Here is a 20,594-nt window from a genome sequence, read left to right on the forward strand (position 1 = left end):
TGAAGAAAGCGGGAATGTTGGGAAGAGTGATTGGAGCTAAATCATCAAGCAGGCTAGATGTTTTGGAGTGGCATAGGAGTTGGGTATTCAGCCTATGAAAACTAACAGAGCTGCTTTCTCATTGAATGAGATCAGAGAGAGCCAGAAAGTAATCACTGTATAGTGTGTTAATATTGAATTGTGAGGGTTGTGCTGTGAGGTTGTTATATTCAGTGACGAAGCAGCCCCCTCAGTATTTCTTACCCACCCCTTTCCCCTGGTTGCTGAAAGGGAGGAGTATCCTCTCTGCGTCTTTGGCTTGCTTTCCTTCTTTCTGAGAATAAAGAGCACCTCCCCTCTGTTTTTCCCCCACCCCTACTAACTTTCCAGGTTGTTGAGAAAGAGCAAGTTCCCCCATTGTTGCTGGGAGAGGTAAGAGTTTCCCGTCTATCTCCTCACATTCTGGCTTTGAAAGACAATGCATCCATAGCTCATTTTTTCCCGCTTTGCTTTCTGTTCCTGACTACAAGGGAATGGAAAATCTTTCTTTCTTTTCTTTTCCCATACTACCTATGAGTTTGCTCAGCATTTCCTAAACCAGCATGCCTGTATCAGGCAGTTGTAACTTTCAAGTTCCAAGTACCTTTTTAAATGACATGTGTCAAGTATCTGAACACATGAAATGAGTGAGCTTTTTCTGATTCAGCCTGTCTCCCAATCTAAAACTGATATATTAATGATAATTCTTGGCACATAATATAAACACCTTTCATTTATCTGTGAGAGAGGGACGTATTGTTACCCCTAGATTATAGTTGGGGGAACTGAGCCACCGAGAAGGAAAGTGACCTGCCCAAGTTTACGCAGAAAGCGAGTAGGGTGAATTGGGAATACAATCCACATTTCTTGATTCCATGTCCCAGGCATTAGCTACCACATTGTCCTTCCCCTGTTTTTACCTTCATTGTTTTCTCACCTCTCTTCAGGGCTGCCCAGAGGGGGGGGCAAGTGGGGCAATTTGCCCCGGGCTCCACAGGAGCCCCCATGAGAGTTTTTTGGGGGCCCTGGAGTGGGGTCCTTCACTCACTCCGAGGCCCCCGGAAAACTCTCGCGAGGCCCGGGCCCCCAGAGCTTCTTCTGCTCCAGGTCTTCGGCAGCAATTCGGTGGCAGGGGGTCCTTCCGCCCCAAGACCCGCCACCAAAGACCCCAGGCCCTCTGAATCCTCTGGGCGGCCTTGCCTCTCTTTATCTCTCTCGAGTTCCAATTTCTGTTGTGACTCTTTTCCTTTCACTAAGTTGTTTAACCTCAGCCTCTCCAATGGTCATCTTCTCCACTATCTTCACTGGCCCACACTCCCATCAATCCTTTCCCTTCCCTGCATTTTTATAACCTCTCTCGTGCAGTTTGCCTGCCCCCAATTTAGGCAACCCAGAATCTCTCTTTCCTCCAAACATTGTCACCTACAATCAGATCCTGGCACAAGAGAACCATAGAGTAGAGTGTTACCTATGTGGGAAGACATGGAAATGGGAAATGCTGCTACAGTACACAATCAGGAGAGTCAGCAAATATTAGGCCCCAACACAGCTGTTCATGACTGCTTTCTCATTCCCCCTTCCCACTGTGATCCACTGTGCTGCACTAAGAGGCACAGCAGAGGCGATGAAGGCAGTGATGGGAGCATTAAGAAAAGAGGAGGAAGGCTTGAGTACCTGTCCAGCAGTCCCAAGAGTCACCACTAGTAGCCAGGAGAGAGAATTGGAGGGGAAACAGTGTTCACTCCCTGCACCCATGGGGATGCAGAAAGGACAGTCTGAGACTCTCTCCAGCCGAGTAAAACTTGGCAGGTTTTAAGGGAGCCTTCTTATTTTCACCTTATTACCTCTCCCTAGATGCTAGAAAAAATGAGAACAGAATGTTCGGACCCATGGACTCCATGTCAGCCATAGGCACAACCTTACAGAGATGAAATGTGAACTATCACTGCTTTACACTTGGAATGTTATATGCAGAGTTATGATCAAGTATTACATATTGTATTGTGATTCTGTAGGCACAGAGGTCCCTCTAATGAGTGATCTTAACTATGTTGCTGTAGTTTCAGTGAGAGTTATTTGAAATGAGCTCTTTTCTTTGGCTACAGCAGTCAAAGAATGTTAATAAATAATTCCCAGCAAGATAATTTCAACAAACACTCCCCTAAAACATTGTGCTATAAAGCAGAACCTAGAAAGAGACGTTAATTGGCATATTTACATTCCCATGGGAGACAGAGAGGGAAGATTTGCAAGAAAGAAAATTAAGTATATGGCTCTGAAGGAAGAGATTGAAGGTGGGACAAATGTCATTTGAATTGAAGTGAAAGAAATGTTGGTATGTTTGGTTCAATTTTTTGCATAAGTACAATATCGCTCAACCTGCCAAGTCCAAAAGGTAAGACAGAATATGTGAAGACGACCCAAAATGAGAGATATATTTATATTGGAAACTTGAAGAAATCTTGTCAAATTGAAATATAGTTAATTGTAAAACATGAGGCCACCTTTTGATTACTTTGGGAATAGCAACCACAGTTTCTTATTTTTAAAAAGTTTTTCTCTCTCCTGTTGTGAAAATCCTACACAAATAGGGGAAATGGACTGCAGAGAAAGGATGAAATTGATATATACAAAGTGCTGTCAAATCCAAAAGCAACCAAACTGAACAACTAGAGAATTATTTTTACCCTAATCTCTTTCCATTACAGTATCCCATGTGGTATTTATGAGAGATAAAGGAAATATGCAAGCAAATTGATTTTAAGTTGATGGTTTAAAATGATGTGGAAATCATTCCCTCAAAGTAGAGAGCCTTTTCTGTTACTTCAATTCCATGACTTCTGCCTTTCTGAGAGAACATTTTGTGTGTGTGTGAGTGTGTGTGCGCGCGCACTGTAGGTTCTTTGGGTGTAAAGTGTATGATGTCTCTTGAATTGAGGGATATTTGAGAGAATGGTAAAGAGAGATCTGAGACCAGCATGAGAAAGACAGGACACACTATAGAAACAGAATGTATTTGGTGTTTTCAGTAATATGAGAGGGCCATAAACATCCTCCTGTGGTGTGTTGAAAGCTGTTGCAGTTCTACCACTCTGATTGATGTGAATTTGAAGGGTTGAAATCACTGGGGGTAACCCGTGTTGCCTACCTAATGCTTTGGGAGAGCCACTGTTGAGGCATTGACATATCTTAAAATAATTCAGTAACACAGTATTTATGATCAGTTGGGGGAAAGTGCAACTTTACTCACATCTATAGGAAAACTTAAGTGTAAAACATAAAATCCATATGCAGCTCTAACTTGGTCTTACTCTTGTCATAAAGATGGCATGGAACATTCATTCCATCTCTCTTCCGAGTGATCCTGAACCTTGATGCCTTCATAGAGATTGGCTGCTACTTTTCCATTAAAATCTGCTCTGCCAGCAACTAAGGCAACTACTGAGACCTAGAATTCTTATTAAATACCTATTTCTGATGGAAAAACCATAACTAAATATTTTGGGAAAATGCTCTTTTAACTTGCATTATATTTTTGTTTTCTCCATGTCATTCCTCTACTGTCTACAGTACCATGCATGTCACACAGTGACATCTAATTAACATAACAATGGGAAAAGGCACATTTCAGAAATCACATGTTTATTTCCATTATAGATGTTTTATAGACCTATTTAAAGCTTAATAGATATACAGGTATTATACAGAAATATATGTGCAGCAGGAAAATAGGGTATTATATAAATGATTTAATGGAATACAGCTGTTCTCATTGTAGTCCATGGACCACAAACATCTCACCAGTCTCCTACACTGGCTATCCTCAGTTCAGCTAAATTTCAAAAAGAGAGCTACAAATAAATTAACTATATTATAATATTACTTTTCTTAGTAATACAAGAGATGTTAAGCAGTCGGGAACAGGAGGGGGCAGGTATGAAGCATAATTGTTGATGGCAGGGGAAATGGACCCATGAGACAATCTCTCTTAAGATATGGTCCAAGCTATGAAAAATTGTGGGGACTCCTCATATAAATGTAACAGTGAACTAAATCTACTCTGATCATAGAAAGTGAGTGCAGAATGCTAAGGAATTACACTGCTAAGCATGTTTTCTTTGAAACATTAAATTAGATGTGCAACATGATTTTGCTTCCATTTCAAAGAATATGCAGAGCTGGAGATCCATCTGTTTGCTCTTGCTAGTACCATTGAAGCTCTTGTGTGTTAAACAGCCTTGTGCTACTTCAAAGTATGTTTGAATTCTTCGTTGTGCATATAGTATGCACACAAAGCAAACATTCCTTACAGTATCAGCAGCTCATATTCCTGTTTATTCTACTTGTAAGTAAAAACAATTTGTTCTTGCTATTTACTGTTTTATTTTGCACTGTGTTTTATTTTAGCTATGACAGTGAGGGTCGTCTCACAAATGTTACGTTTCCAACTGGAGTGGTCACTAACCTTCACGGGGAAATGGAAAGGGCCATTACAGTGGACATTGAATCATCTAGCAGAGAGGAAGATGTCAGCATTACTTCAAACTTATCATCAGTTGATTCTTTCTATACCATGGTTCAAGGTACTGTAAACAAAACAAAAGCCACAGGTACTTATAATCAGATCCTAAATTGCTAAACTGTTTTTTTTTCAGTGCATAATGTATTCAGATCAGCTGCCTAAATGGGTACATTAGCACAGCAGATGTTAGTGAAAATATTACAGTTCAAGGACCTTAGAGGGAGGGAGTAGATACAAGGATGTAATTAACTCTACTTTATTATCTAACCAACAAGCTCTTGGTTTTGGAAACAAACTTTGGGATCAGGCATAGAGGATACCTAGTCTGCCAATAAGCAATGATGAAAGACCACAGAGAGGGGGAAAAGAATTGGTTAAAAATTGGTTTGGCATTGGATCTGAGATTTAAGGTAGTGTGTGAAGCTACAGCAGCATGTTCTAGCAACAATCACAGTGCACTTAGTATTTTGCAAATACAGTAAAATATAATGATACAATAAAGAATATATTTTATGACAGTCTAAAAGAATTACTCTTTGAAAGTGTGATTTTTTTCCAAAGTGTTTACGTGACTTTGAGCACAGGTCCCATTGCAAGTCAAATGGATTTGTGCTTCTAAGTCACATAGGGTTAGATTCAAAGGGACTTGGGCACCTAAGTCCAATATTTAGGCACCTCTGACATTTGCAAAACCACTACTCAGCTGCTACCTAACCCCATAGGTGCCTAAAGTCCCCTAGGTGCTTAAGTTTCTGCTGGTTGGGCATGTGCAAAACTGCTTAAGTCCTGTCATTGCTGAGCTGCTCAGTGCACTAACTAACGCCTAATCCCCAGCAGGCTTCTCAAGCGGGGCATTCTCCTATCTATCACCTTGCCTGTGGGCCCAATCTGGTAGGTGTGCTCTGAGCATCCTTAACCCCTCACAAAAGCCATTAGTGAGGGAGCAAAAGTGAGAATGTATCCCAGAATATCCAATAGCTCAGTGGTTAGGGCACTCCCCAGGATGTGGGAGAGTTAGGTTCAAGTCCCTGCTGCAATGAATATTTAATTATTTATACCAACTGGAACAGCTTCAAAAGGAGACACTGAGGAAGGTGTCCCCCCCCCCAGAATCCCCAATAGTGTGGTAATTAGGGCACTTATCTAGAATATGGGAGACCTGGCTTCAAGTCCCAGCTCCAGCTAAGGCAGAGAGGGGAGTTAAACCCACATCTCCCGCATCCCAGGTGAGTGCCCTCACTACTGGGCTATTGGCTATAAGACGGGGGAGAACATGTCTCTGTGGATTAGGTGCTCTGTGGCAAACTCCAGGAGAGGATTCATGGCTATAAATCCCAATTGGAAGGAAGCACCTCCTCATAGCCTATTAGATGCTTAAGTTTCTTTGTGGATCTAGGCATTAAACCTCTCCCTTTTTCTCTGCATTTCAGTGGAGGCTAGTTTAGCTGGCTCCCCGTTCAGCTTGCTGGCTTCTGTGAATCCCCTTCTTAAGCACCTGACTCTCTACATACAATGCCTGGAGAGTCTGGGGTGTCAATACCACTGGGTGGCAGAGGGCCTACGAGCTGGGTGCTGAGCATTGCTGTGCCTAAGTTCCCTGTGTAACTGTAGCCTGTAGGTACTTTTAAAAATCTCACCCTGCGTGTATTAGTCAAATAAATGTCCGTATATAATGTCAAGGCTCTCTGTATTTATGTTGCATATGTGAATGCATGAAAAAGCCAGATTTTTAACTCATGTAAGTAAGTTTTTATACTTTGTTTCATTTTCAGATCAGTTAAGGAACAGCTACCAGATTGGCTATGATGGCTCCCTCAGAATTATCTATGCCAGTGGCATGGATTCACACTACCAAACAGAACCGCATGTTTTAGCTGGCACAGCCAATCCAACAGTAGCGAAAAGAAACATGACTCTTCCAGGAGAGAATGGACAGAACTTAGTAGAATGGAGATTCCGAAAAGAACAAGCCCAGGGAAAAGTCAATGTGTTTGGCCGAAAGCTAAGGGTGAGTAAATGTTCGAGTATGTATGATATCGACAGCATTTGATGTTCATGAGTGGTAACAGAGGCACTATTCAATGGGCACTATTCATTCCTCAGCCACAGAATATGTAGAATATATACTCCCACAGTAGAGCTGACAGTAGCCATGAGTAGAGTTTTTCTTTCTTTAATTGCTCTTGTCTTTTCCATGGGCTCTCTTTGTTGAACTTGGTATCTAATATTGTGGAATGAGTCAGCATTTAGTAGTAGTAGTTGTAGTATTCCCATACTGCCTAGGAGCCCAAGTCATGGATGAGGACCCCATTGTGCTAGGCACTGTAGACATAGAGAGCAAAAGATGCTCCCCATCCCAAAAAGCTTACAATCTAAGTATAAGAAAAGCAACAACCGATGCATCCAGACAGACTGAGGGAGTACAAGGAAAGAATGAGACAATATTGGTCAGTGGATAGGCTGTGGTCTCAGTTCACAAACAGCCAAACTGTTGACAAGTTTTTTGTAGCGATTACATCACAGGAGACTTTTGAGGAAAGATCTGAAGGTAGATAATGAGGTGGCTATGCGGATGAAATAGACTTCTAGGATGGAGGCTCGCCCAACTGATTAAGAGAGCTTTAAACTAGGAATTTGGGGGAGATGGTTGGGAGATGTCCAGGTAATCTCCACGCCGGAATTTAACACCGAGAGGGAAGAAAACAAAGTAAGAGAGGATACAGCCATGAGCAGAAGAATGGACATAAGGAGGAAGGGTAGTGATAGGTGATACTGGTGGTAGCATGTCTGTGCCTAACCAGATAAAGAATGTCAGTGAAGCCAAACGGCAAAAATTAAGCTGTCTGTACACTAATGCGAGGAGCCTAGGAAACAAAATGGAGGAACTAGAGCTACTGGTGCAGGAAGTGAATCCGGATATTATAGGGATAACAGAAACATGGTGGAATAGTAGTCATGACTGGAGTACAGGTATTGAAGGCTATGTGCTGTTTAGGAAAGACAGAAATAAAGGCAAAGGTGGTGGAGTAGCATTGTATATCAATGATGAGGTAGACTGTAAAGAAATAAGAAGGGATGGAATGGAGAAGACAGAGTCTGTCTGGGCAAAAATCACATTGGGAAAGAAAGCTACTAGAGGCTCCCCTGAGATAGTGCTTGGGGTGTGCTACAGACCGCCGGGATCTGATTTGGAGATGGATAGAGATCTCTTTAATGTTTTTAATGTAGTAAACACTAATGGGAATTGTGTGATAATGGGAGACTTTAACTTCCCAGATATAGACTGGACGACAAGTGCTAGTAGTAGTAATAGGGCTCAGATTTTTCTGGATGTGATAGCTGATGGATTTCTTCATCAAGTAGTTGAAGAGCCAACGAGGGGGGATGCCATTTTAGATTTGGTTTTGGTGAGTAGTGAGGATCTCATAGAAGAAATGGTTGTAGGGGACAACCTTGGTTTGAGTGATCATGAGTTAATTCAGTTCAAACTAGATGGAAGGATAAACAAAAATACATCTGGGACTAGGGTTTTTGATTTCAAAAGGGCTAACTTTAAAGAATTAAGCAAATTAGTTAGGCAAGTGGATTGGACTGAAGAACTTGTGGATCTAAAGGCAGAGGAGGCCTGGAATTACTTCAAGTCAAAGTTGCAGAAACTATCACAAGCCTGCATCCCAAGAAAGGGGAAAAAAATCATAAGCAGGAGTTGTAGACCAAGCTGGATAAGCAAGCATCTCAGAGAGGTGATTAAGAAAAAGCAGAAAGCCTACAGGGAGTGGAAGATGGGCGGGATTAGCAAGGAAAGCTACCTTATTGAGGTCAGAACATGAAGGGATGAAGTGAGACAGGCTAAAAGCCATGTAGAGTTGGACCTTGCAAAGGGAATTAAAACCAATAGTAAAAGGTTCTATAGCCATATAAATAAGAAGAAAACAAAGAAAGAAGAAGTGGGACCGCTAAACACTGAGGATGGAGTGGAGGTTAAAGATAATCTAGGCATGGCCCAATATCTAAATAAATACTTTGCCTCGGTCTTTAATAAGGCTAATGAGGAGCTAAGGGATAATGGAAGGATGACAATTGGGAATGAGGATATGAAGGTAGATATTACCACATCCGAGGTAGAAGCCAAACTCGCAGAGCTTAATGGGACTAAATCGGAGGGCCCAGATAATCTTCATCCAAGAATATTAAAGGAACTGGCACATGAAATTGCAAGCCCATTAGCAAGAATTTTTAATGAATCAGTAAACTCAGGGGTTGTACTGTACGACTGGAGAATTGCTAACATAGTTCCTATTTTTAAGAAAGGAAAAAAAGTGATCCGAGTAACTATAGGCCTGTTAGTTTGACATCTGTAGTATGTAAGGTCTTGGAAAAAATTTTGAAGGAGAGGGTAGTTAAGGACATTGAGGTCAATGGTAATTGGGACAAAATACAACATGGTTTCACAAAAGGTAGATCGTGCCAAACCAACCTGATCTTCTTTGAGAAAGTAACAGGTTTTTTAGACAAAGGAAATGCAGTGGATCTAATTTACCTCGATTTCAGTAAGGCATTTGACACGGTTCCACATGGGGAATTATTAGTTAAATTGGAAAAGATGGGGATCAATATGAAAATTGAAAGGTGGATAAGGAACTGGTTAAAGGGGAGACTACAACGGGTCATACTGAAAGGTGAACTGTCAGGCTGGAAGGAGGTTACTAGTGGAGTTCCTCAGGGATCAGTTTTGGGACCAATTTTATTTAACCTTTTTATTACTGACCTTGGCACAAAAAGTGGGAATGTGCTAATAAAGTTTGCAGATGGCACAAAGCTGGGAGGTATTGCTAACACAGAGAAGTACCGGGATATCATACAGGAAGATCTGGATGACCTTGTAAACTGGAGTAATAGTAATAGAATGAAATGTAATAGTGAAAAGTGCAAGGTCATGCATTTAGGGATTAATAACAAGAATTTTAGTTATAAATTGGGGACGCATCAGTTGGAAGTAACAGAGGAGGAGAAGGACCTCGGAGTATTGGTTGATCACAGGATGACTATGAGCCGCCAATGTGATATGGCCGTTAAAAAAGCTAATGTGGTTTTAGGATGCATCAGGCAAGGAATTTCCAGCAAAGATAAGGAGGTGTTAGTACTGTTATATAAGGCACTGGTGAGACCTCATCTGGAATACTGTGTGCAGTTCTGGTCTCCCATGTTTAAGAAGGATGAATTCAAACTGGAACAGGTTCAGAGACGGGCTACTAGGATGATCCGAGGAATGGAAAACCTGTCTTATGAAAGGAGACTGAAAGAGCTTGGCTTGTTTAGCCTAACCAAAAGAAGGTTGAGGGGGGATATGATTGCTCTTTATAAATATATCAGAGGGATTAATATTAGGGAGGGAGATGAATTATTTAAGCTTAGTAACAATGTGGACACAAGAACAAATGGATATAAACTGGACACTAGGAAGTTTAGACTTGAAATTAGACAAAGGTTTCTAACCATTAGAGGAGTGAAGTTCTGGAACAGCCTTCCAAGGGGAGTAGTGGGGGCAAAAGACATATCTGGCTTTAAGACTAAGCTTGATAAATTTATGGAGGGGATGGTATGATGGGATAGCCTAATTTTGTCAATTAATTTGATTATCAGCAGGTAAGTATGCCCAGTGGTCTGTGATGGGATGTTAGATGGGTTGGGATCTGAGTTACGACAGAGAATTCTTTCCTGGGTGCTGGCTGGTGAGTCTTGCCCACATGCTCAGGGTTTAACTGATCACCATATTTGGGGTCGGGAAGGAATTTTCCTCCAGGGCAGATTGGCAGAGGCCCTGGAGGTTTTTCGCCTTCCTCTGCAGCATGGGGCATGGGTCACTTGCTGGAGGATTCTCTGCAGCTTGAGGTCTTCAAACCACAATTTGGGGACTTCAATAACTCAGCCATAGGCTAGGGGTTTGTTATAGAAGTGGATGGGTGAGATTCTGTGGCCTGCGTTGTGCAGGAGGTCAGACTAGATGATCATAATGGTCCCTTCTGACCTTAAAGTCTATGAGTCTATGTTTATTGGGAGTACCTTCCAAGGGTGACGGGTAGCATAGGAGAAAGCACAGAGATGCTTATATGAAAATTTAACAAGGGGCTGTACAGACTTGCATCATGGGTGATGGGAGGTGAGTGTCGACACCTCAGTAACAAAAGAGAGATGATATATTGCATCGAGATAAGCTGTGAACGTCTTTGAAAGTGCATAGAACCATCTTAGGTTTGATGTGTTAGAGAAGAGGGACTCAATGCAAGGATGCAGAGAGAGAGGTTATATGGTCAAAGTGATGGAAAATTATCTTTGCAGCAGCATTCCGAATGGATATGAGTGGGGCAAGAATGCATTTGTCCAAGCCCGAGAGAAGAATGTTTTTTTTTTAATTGAGGCATGAGATGATGAGAGCTCAGATGAGAGTTTTGCTGTGTGGGTGGATAGGAAAGGTCATATTTTAGAGATGTTATGCAGAAAGAATCAGCAAGATTTAGACATAGCCTGAATGCAAGGACCAAGAGAGAGAGAGAGAAGTCTGAGATGAAGATGACCCCCCAGGTTACAGGCCTGAGTGACAGCAGAATGGTATTGTCCACAGTAATTGAGAAAGGAGGTAACAAGGAAGACTTGGCAGTGGGGAGCAATTGAGAGGTTTGTTTTAGCCATCTTAATCTTGCGTTGATAACTAGATATTCACAAGGAGATGCAAGAGATTTTAGTTTGGACAAAAGGAGACAGGTCTGTGTCTGAATTAGCTGGGGGTTCGTTCAAGCTTGGTATTGAGTGAGGAAAAACAGGCAGGACCAGGGTAACACTGAAAAGCCAAGTGGCTACGTTTATTTAGGGGATAATTACAACTTGGGCTGGGGGAGTAGGCAACTTTGGCTGGGATGGTATTAAAAGTACAAACACCCCCCAAAACACAGTAATAATCCACTTTATACTGCTCACCACACCACACCAAATAGGCAGACACACCAATCACACAGATAGGAATCAGGTTCGTCAGGGCGATGCCTGGTGCAAACACAGAAAAGAGACCCACAGGCCACTGCCTCAGCCACCCTTGCTTTCACACAGAGGGTAAACCCAGAGTGTGGTGCGGCTGCAGCTGGGCAGATTCCACTCACTCAGACCGCGGGGACTGGACCCCCTTGGTCAGCCACCCTCTAAGTAGAGGCAGCTCCCCAGTTAAACACACACACACTGGGCACAGACAGAGCAGTGATTCAAACACATAAAACAATTTGCAATTAACAATTCAATAACTAATAGAACAATAATACAAGCTAGCTAAACAATTGTGCAATTCTGAGCTCACTAATACAATCCTGAGTAGATATTTGGTACCAAGTTAGGGAGGGGAAAAGTAAGAGGCTAAATAAGCTAACTGTCAGATATCAAAAAGCAAATACCACACTCCAGGGCAGCTGACCAGCAGAACAGACACCAGAAGCATGACGAGCTGACAGGGATCAGGTCCAAAGCGACAACGAATCCAAACGATACGACACGAGTGCACTTTACCGGGAGGAGACCCTGGCCGAACGAGTGATCAGGTCCTTCAGCTAACACGCGGATGCTCCACACAAATTTTGGGGGGAAAACTAGTTTTATAGAAGGGTCTCACTCCCTGTGTCAACATCTGATTGGCTCCCTGGTCCCTCCTCCCTTCAGGTTTCGAGCTGTTGCCACCCCACGTCGGAAGGCTTTGCACACGGCACACTGGAGTTGACGAGTAAACAAACCTGACCCTTAGATGACTGGGTCCAAAAAGAGCGGGAAAGTGAGTCTCTGGGCAGAACTAAGGCTCTGTATACAGTACTCTGGAGTTACTAGGCAGAACTAGCCTGACCTCCAGACGACCGACCCAAAAAAACAGGTTGCTGGGCAGAATCAGGCCTTCATACATAGAACTAGCCTGACCTTTAGATGGCCCAGCAACAGAACAAAAAAAACAAAAAACACAGGAGAGCACAACTGACTTGGTTGCGGATTCCACCTACTACAGCAGTTTTTACCAGAGTTTTTTGCCCTCTCATCTACAGCAAGAATCTGGTCCAAAATGGAGGCTGCCTTGTCCTTTTAGCAGGACAAGATGGCCGTGGACCAACAATTGGCCATACAGAGCCATAACTATGAATCGGATTGCGACAGTCTGGAGTGGAGAGGTAGATCTGTGAGTCATCAGCATAGAGATGTCAGTTGAATTTGAGTCTTGATAATGTCATGGAATTCCTGTACAGTAACTCCTCACTTAACGTTGTAGTTATGTTCCTGAAAAAATGCAACTTTAAGTGAAACAATCTTAAATGAATCTAATTGTCCCATAAGATTTAATGAAAATGCAGGGGGTTAGGTTCCAAGGAAATTTGGTGGGGGCAGACAAAAAGCATTATACTGTACAGTACTGTACTGTGGTTGGGAAGTGCCCCGGCTTACCCCACACAGGCACAGCCGGCTGCAGGCAAGGACGGTAGGAAGCATCTTTGCAGCGGCAGCTTCCCCGGAGAACAGGCTCAGATTTTGCCAGGAATGCTCCAGGCCCGCCTCTTCCTGTCCCCGCTCCACTCCAGGCCCACCTCTTCCCACCTCTCTCCAGAGCATGCCACATCCCTCCCCCCAAAAGTCCTAAGCGCCACTAAACAGCGGTTTGGCAGAGCTTAGGACTTTCTGGGAGGGAGGGGGAGGAACAGAGACACAGTGCTTCCCTGCTCCTGCCCCTCCCTCCCAGAAAGTCCTAAGTGTGAAGTGCTGGGAGGCAGGGGGAGGAGCAGGGAAGCCCCGCGTCTCCACTCTTCACCCTCCCTCCCAGAAAATTCTAAGTGCCACTAAACAGCTGGGAGAGAGGAGGAGGAGCAGAGACATGGCGCTTCCCCGCTCCTCCCCCTCCCTCCCAGAAAGTCCTAAGCGCCACCAAACAGCTGTTTGGCCGTGGGGGAAGCACTGAGAGGGAGGGGGAGGAGATGGAGAAGCGGAACTTGTGCAATGCTCCCTTGTAAAGTCGCTGCTCTTCCACAGACTCTTACAAGCAGGCAGCCAAACGACATTATAAGGGAGCATTACACAACTTTAAACTAATTGAGCAGGGACGTAACACTGAAATAACCTTAAGTGGGACATTGTTAAATGAGGAGTTACTGTATTTGAAGATAACTTTTACTATCTTTTGTAACACTTCCTGCCATAACACTAGTGCAATCCTAGGATCGCATTCTTTTTAAAAAATACTGAAAGTTGCAACAATACATATTTCTGGAAGAAAAGTCTTAATTTTGTTTCCCAAAATAATCCTCTAATATGTGCCTTTTACCATCTTGTTAGGTTTTTTCTCCTTATTATACAGTAGGCAAAATGTATTCAGCAGGCAAACTATGATTTACAACAGCCATTTAATAAAGACAACTTAGATTAAGCACTCAGAATTGGGTTGCCAGGAGACCACCTCAAGACCACAATAGAAATCTGAATTACTATTGGAATTACACCTAATTCTTTTAAATCGATCCTTGGTAGTTCATCAAATAAAGGTGAATAACTTCAGTCTGCTCCTCTTGACTAGTTATAGGTATTGTGCCATTTAAAAAATTTCATTAGGGACAAAGGAGAAAAGAAAAACACCCTTGCATCTCATATTCCTCCTCACCTCCTCAACCCCAAGAAAAATTGATTTTTTTTCTGACAAGGAGGAATGATTATTTACAGTGATGGTTGCTCAGGGTAAGCAAAACCCTACCTAGTTTTGGCACCTGCTGTTTCTTGCTAAGGGAATGAGAAAGGAAAGCAGCACAACTAAAAGAAAGGGAACTTGGCCTAGACAGAAATCTTGTACTCTCTTTTTAAGTATTACTGTGTTCAGCCTGAGGGTCACTTTTCTTTTCTCCTTAGCGTTGTAACTTTCATCTCCACTGCCCCCACAAATGATTTGGCTTCTCTGGTTCATAACCATTTCATTGTGCAACAAGGGAGGTTAGCAGACCCTATTGAAGCACATGTCAAATCTTCTTAGCGGCCAAGGCACCCTAGATAGATGGAGGATAATATTCTATTTATAGTGTTCTCTTACCCAAAGGCCTCTGGGCATCTAAGAAAATCTAACTTAAACCTGGCTTGCTACCAAAAAATGTAATATGGCCAAATAAATTACAGAATCGGCAAAAGAGAAATCCCCATTAATCCATCTGTCAAAAATGGAGTGATACCCTTCAAACTTCCTTGCTCTAGTGCAACAGGAAGGGAGAAGAATCTTTAAGGTGCTACAGCCTTGCAGGGGTTATGGAGAGATGGGGAGAAAGTAGAGGGAAAGGCAAATGGGGGGAGAGATTTGTCAAAATAGGGGAAAAAACTGAGTGAGCAATTAGAAATTAGGATAAAATAATAGTAATTAAATTCTTTGGGGGAAAAGAGAGCAGGAGGAGAAAAGTAAGAAGATGGCAAGAGGAAAATGCCTTGAGAAAGGAAAGGGAAAAAAAGCCTTAGAGAAAAAAAGCTGAAACCTTTTTTAAAAACTTGTGTGAACACACACTATGAAAAGGCTGCAGTGCAGTCAGCATAAGAATGAAGGAGAAAAGAGAATGGAGGGGAGAGAATGAGAAAAGAAGGAAGAACAAAAAACAGGGCACTCCTAACTTTTCTCCACTAATATGTCAATAACAGTTTGCTGCAAAGAAGACAAATGTACACAAAGACAATGACAAAATGTATTGCTGATATATGTGCTAGTGAATATTACACTTTCACTTTAATATACTTGATATAGGTAACATGATGCATTCATCTGAATAATTTTTAAATCTATCCATAATCACAAAATAATTTGCAATCTATGCCACATACGGAAGGACTTTGGATCTTCTAGTTATGTTCATAATCATGGACTATTGATACATTTCTCCCATTTTTATTGAGAATTCCAAAGAAAGAATAGGCAGAAAGGGACAGACAGAAGTGAATGGAGGGGTGTCTGGGGAAGGCTAAGAAATGGAAGACAGAGAGATAAAGAGCACTTTTTACAGAAAAACTAATTCAGGCAAATCGCCTGATCTAAAAGGTAGGAAAATGGAATAAAAAAATCTGCCTGAAAATAATAATAGCAAAAGCCCTCAAACAAGGGAAGTGGGGCAGATGGGAGTATGCCATATTCAGATTTAAACTGGTATTAGAATCAATCTTGGTCTTTACTAAAAGGTTAGGTCAACCCAGGTTCATTGCTCAAGGGTGTAAGAAAATCCAGACCCCGGAGCGACGTAGGTAAACTGAACTCACCCCGGTGTAGACTGCACTAGGTCGATGGTAGGATTCTTCTTTCTTAGGGAGAGGGCTTACCTATGTTAACTGAAGAACCCCTCCCATCAGAATAGATAGTGTCTACAGTGAAGTGCTACAGAGGCAGAGCTGCACCTTGTAGTGTTTCAAGTATAGACAAGCCCTTAGAACACTTACTTGTGAAAGTATATTTAAGGAACATTAGATGGTTCATTAAGTGTACTAGATAACACTTCTGCAGCTGTTAGATTTTTCTGTGTTTTTTTATACAAGACAGTTTTTACACAAAAACAAGAGTTTTGTTCTGAAGGTGAGAACAAAGATCCTGTTTTTATGCCACTGATCCCACAAGAACAAGTCAACAGAGATAAATATGATACATAACTAGATCAGATTCTCTGGAAAATGTTTGGGTTTTTTTTCCAAACTTTTCTGTGATCCAGCAGCAGCTCTTTAATACCTGTTAGCCCAACAATAAATATCTAACTTAGATGCATCTTCTTGATGCACATCAACTGTTGGGTAAAGTTCAAGACAGTTACATTTTCACTCATGTGCACTCTTGAAAAGTTTCTCTGATCAGCATATTCTCTTGCTGCTTTCCAAATGTTACTGGACTAGCTCTCTTCACCCCTTACTCATACTCCTCTCTTCTCCTGCATGTGTCAATTTAGAAAGCAGATTTTTAAAAATGCTTTGTACAACTATCATCTTGTTCTTGCCCCTTCTTCCCAGTTATTATCATTTTGCTGTGCTGAAAATCCATCTTGGTTATCCACGATTCATCTTCACACAGAAAATTCGAAAAGGGAAGAGCACATGTGAAGTGGGTTCAGAGATGAGCAGCAAAAAATGGCTGTAGGCCTGGATTAAAAAAGAAACTAAAAAACAATGGGACAGGTTACTGTAGAGAGGAGATAAATAAGACGGGGTTTGCTAGAGGTCTATAAAGTCTGAATAGTAAACAAAAAGAGAATCAGACATTTCTGTTCACCTGCTCTCATAATACAAGAATAAAGGGACAATCAATGAAGCTAAAAGGCAGTATATTTAAAAATGAAAAAAATGCATATAATGTATAATTAATGTATGGAACTCCCTGTTATCACTGGTTTCAACAAAGGGTTTTTCGGTATATGTACTAAGAAAAGTTCCATAGTTAGACTGGAAAGGTTGCTGCTGGTTTGTCTGTTTTTATTAAAAACTCTTATAAACATTATGCTTCAGGACATTATCCAACCTTTAACTGACCCATGGGTTGGGAATAAACTGCCTCTGAGGGCATGTTATTTCATAATTATCTACTAAGGGTTTCTTGCATCTTCCTTGGAAGCATCTTGCATTAGATACTGTCATAGACAGGATACTGGAGTAAATATTGTGTCTCTGATACAGTATGGAAATTCCTATGTGCTTAAGTTTAAATCTAGCTTCAAAACCTGAACTTTTACTAGTTGTTTTGATAGTGCTCACAGTAAAGGGTTAGGGCTGAGTTCTTTGCTCACTTTTTAAGTGTCATTGATTAATGTTAATTAACTGTGCAGTGATTTGTCTTGTTTCACAGAATCATTTGCTAATTCTTTAGTCATTGCCCCACATTTTTGTACTGCTTACTTAAAACAGTGGTACGGGCTCTTCAAGTAGCACCAGTTATTATAAAAGTTTTCAATGCATATACTTTAGTATTTTGTTAACTGTTGACTAAACCTTAACGAATTTAATTGAAAAGATTTTGAACAAATGCCAGGCTGTCTCTCTACTTAATGAAACCTTTTAAAACAGCAGTTAATCTAAAGCCTTGCACTTATAGCAAGAAGTTGCTAAATTAATTTACTGACACAAGGAATCAATCATTATAAATGGTGTTTAAACAATAGCTGGTACTCTGAGGAAGTAATAGGTGGCTGGTATTTGAACAACATGATTTATTTTGTCATCTTGTTTGTTTTATAAAAGGTTAATGGCAGAAATCTCCTTTCAGTCGACTTTGATCGAACCACAAAGACAGAAAAGATCTATGATGACCACCGTAAATTTCTGCTGAGGATTGCCTACGACACATCAGGGCATCCAACTCTCTGGCTGCCAAGCAGCAAGCTGATGGCTGTCAATGTTACCTATTCATCTACAGGTCAAATTGGCAGTATTCAGCGAGGAACCACTAGTGAAAAAGTAGACTATGATGGGCAGGGAAGGATTGTATCTAGAGTATTTGCTGATGGAAAAACTTGGAGTTACACCTATCTGGAAAAGGTAGAGAACACTAAAGTTTTAACAAATGCATTTTTCTATCAACATTGCTTTGAGCGCATTGAAAGCTATGCAGAACATGTCAGCCATATGCAAAGAAAATACATGGCAGAACCAAATTTTATTTCTGGTTTTAGGTGCTCATATGTGATTCACATGGGTACTGGGGTGATTAGTGTTTCTGCATTAAACATGCAGTCTAGCCTTAGTTAACTTTTAGTAACTGGTGTATTTGTAAATTATTTAAGCCATATAACAAACAAGTGGCATCTCTATCTACCTGCTTTCTTAATACATAAAATAATATACAGGAACTAATTAGATCTTGGTAACTTAAGTCAATGGTAAATGATTTATGTCCAACTTGTATGTTGTGTTTTGTGGCACAGAAAAGAGTTATTATTTCATTATAGTTAAAGCTGCCAGTTCATACTTTGTTCATATTGTAGCACAGAATCAAAGCAATAATGGAGAACTCACAAGTCTACTTTATATATTAATATCGTAGAAACATGACTCTCTTTCCTCATACTGTCTCTGCATATCTCCATTGTGAGATCTCATGCCCTGCCATGTAACATCAGAACCCATCTAGTACCCTTAGTTCTAGAGTGCTGTGACAGAGCAGCAATCACATACTACCTTTCCCACTCCCCCCAGCCTGATTGCTTTGTTATAGATCTACTAACTCCTGGCTGGGCACACTGTTTCACCGGTAATATAATCAGAGAACAAAAGTTACTTTGATAAGTAACTTCTCTTTTTCTGTTGTTTGCAGTTTTGGGTTAGGTATATTGCTATATGGAACATATAATTTTAAAAGTGTATTCTTCAATATGAGGAAAAAATGAAGTTGCCATTCAAGGTATGAAGTTCATACTGAGGGGATTTTGCTTTATCCATCTTTCAGTAAAATTCATATTGAATAGATATTTTCAGCTAGCAGGAATAAATGCTAGTCATGACCATAGTCATATACTATATTTATGGGTAAGAAAAAGGTTGTGTTGGCTGCATGGTTTCGAAATCATGCATTGTTTACATGACAAGATATATATAATATTGCCAGTTTCTAAAACTAAAATCAGTAAAGGGGCTGTCATGGGTCTCACCCCCACTTGGAGCTGTTGGATTCCAATGTGGGGACCCGCATGTATCCCCCCACCCTAAAATCCTAGGGTAGGTCCCCTTTTTGCTGCCACCACTTGGTCGATTCACGTGGGCCGAGACACCCCTGTTTTCCCCCCCCTCCTCTTTCCAGAGACATTCCCTGGGGAAATACAGATCAACTCACAGAGAGAGAAACCTTCCCCCTCCCCTCTCTGCCCGGAGATAAGCTTGTCTCACCACCGAGAGAGAGTTTCTTAGCCCCCTCCTCCTGCATCCACAGTAGAGGGATTTAATCAAATCTTTATAGAAAGAATTTATTAAAAGAAAAACAAGAAAATACAGAATCTCTATGAGTCCAAGCTGGACACTCATAGGGTATAACCTTGCTAAGTTCTGGAGAGAATCCTCTCTCCTTCTCAGTACAAACAATACAGGCAGAATTAAGAATAATCAATAACAAACACACAGAATTGCAAACATAGGATTATTAGATGAGGACACAAAGTATCTTTCTAATACTCACTATCTTGACTAGAAGAAATTAGTTCAGAAAGGTGGAAACTTGTAGAGACTTGATTAAAACATCTGGACCCTTGTAACTCCAAACGGCTAAGAACAACACACACAGAAACAGAGAGAAAAAGTTCCCTCCTAGGAATTTTAAATTCTCTTCCCTGATTGGTCCTCAGGTCAGGTGTTCACCAGGTACTATGTGTTAACCCTTTACAGGTGGAAACTTAACCCTTAACTAACTATTTATGACAGGGGCAGTATTAAAATCATGTTCAAATAAATGCCTTGCCTTCCCTGAACTATTGATAACACCTTCCATTATTAATATGCAACTATTTCTAAAATCATCTACTTGTTATCATTTATATTGCTTGTTTACGTTTTGCATATGGAATAATCTTTTGAAGAGTGGGTGAAAGCTGTCAACAGTGGAATGAACCTGGCATGACTGGTTGGTTTCACTCTACAGCTACTTCAGAAGGTCCTGCTGGAATTAAGGATAACTCGTGGGTCTGTCCTTATCTCTTCTCCATCAAGTTGACCCCCTTACTCCCTAAAGAGTACCCCAAGTAGCAGCATCTATGACTGCTGATGTTCAGAGCCTCTGCATGAAACTGATTAAGTCATTTCATTCTGCTGCTGCAAAGCTGAGACCAGTTTGTAACAGTGGAGGGAAGATCTAAATAGGAGAAAACTTTATTTAAAAAAAAAAAAGTATGAGGCTGGAAAGCTCTCCACCTCCTCTCCAGTATCCATGAGACATAGGGGAAGGCTCCACCTGTAGCCAGGCAGGAGGAGAGGAATGCTCTGATACACAGCAGAATCCATAAAGTGGGGAAAGCCCACATAGGTAAAAACATCTACTGGCCAAGCCTTTTAGAAAAGAAATTCT

General features: G+C 41.3%; 1 protein-coding gene across 1 annotated transcript in view; it reads left to right on the forward strand.

Moving 5' to 3' along the window:
• TENM3 (teneurin transmembrane protein 3) overlaps nucleotides 1–20,594 on the forward strand; it is a 2,204,264-nt gene that overhangs the window by 2,172,239 nt on the left and 11,431 nt on the right. The window contains exons 38-40 of the mRNA XM_039540233.1: nucleotides 4,426–4,601; nucleotides 6,313–6,548; nucleotides 17,786–18,082. Of these exons, the coding sequence (XP_039396167.1) occupies nucleotides 4,426–4,601; nucleotides 6,313–6,548; nucleotides 17,786–18,082 (709 nt within the window). The remainder of the gene's footprint in view (nucleotides 1–4,425; nucleotides 4,602–6,312; nucleotides 6,549–17,785; nucleotides 18,083–20,594) is intronic.

The sequence above is a fragment of the Mauremys reevesii genome, linkage group 5 (assembly GCF_016161935.1).
Source record: "Mauremys reevesii isolate NIE-2019 linkage group 5, ASM1616193v1, whole genome shotgun sequence".
Classification (NCBI taxonomy): Eukaryota; Metazoa; Chordata; order Testudines; family Geoemydidae; genus Mauremys; species Mauremys reevesii.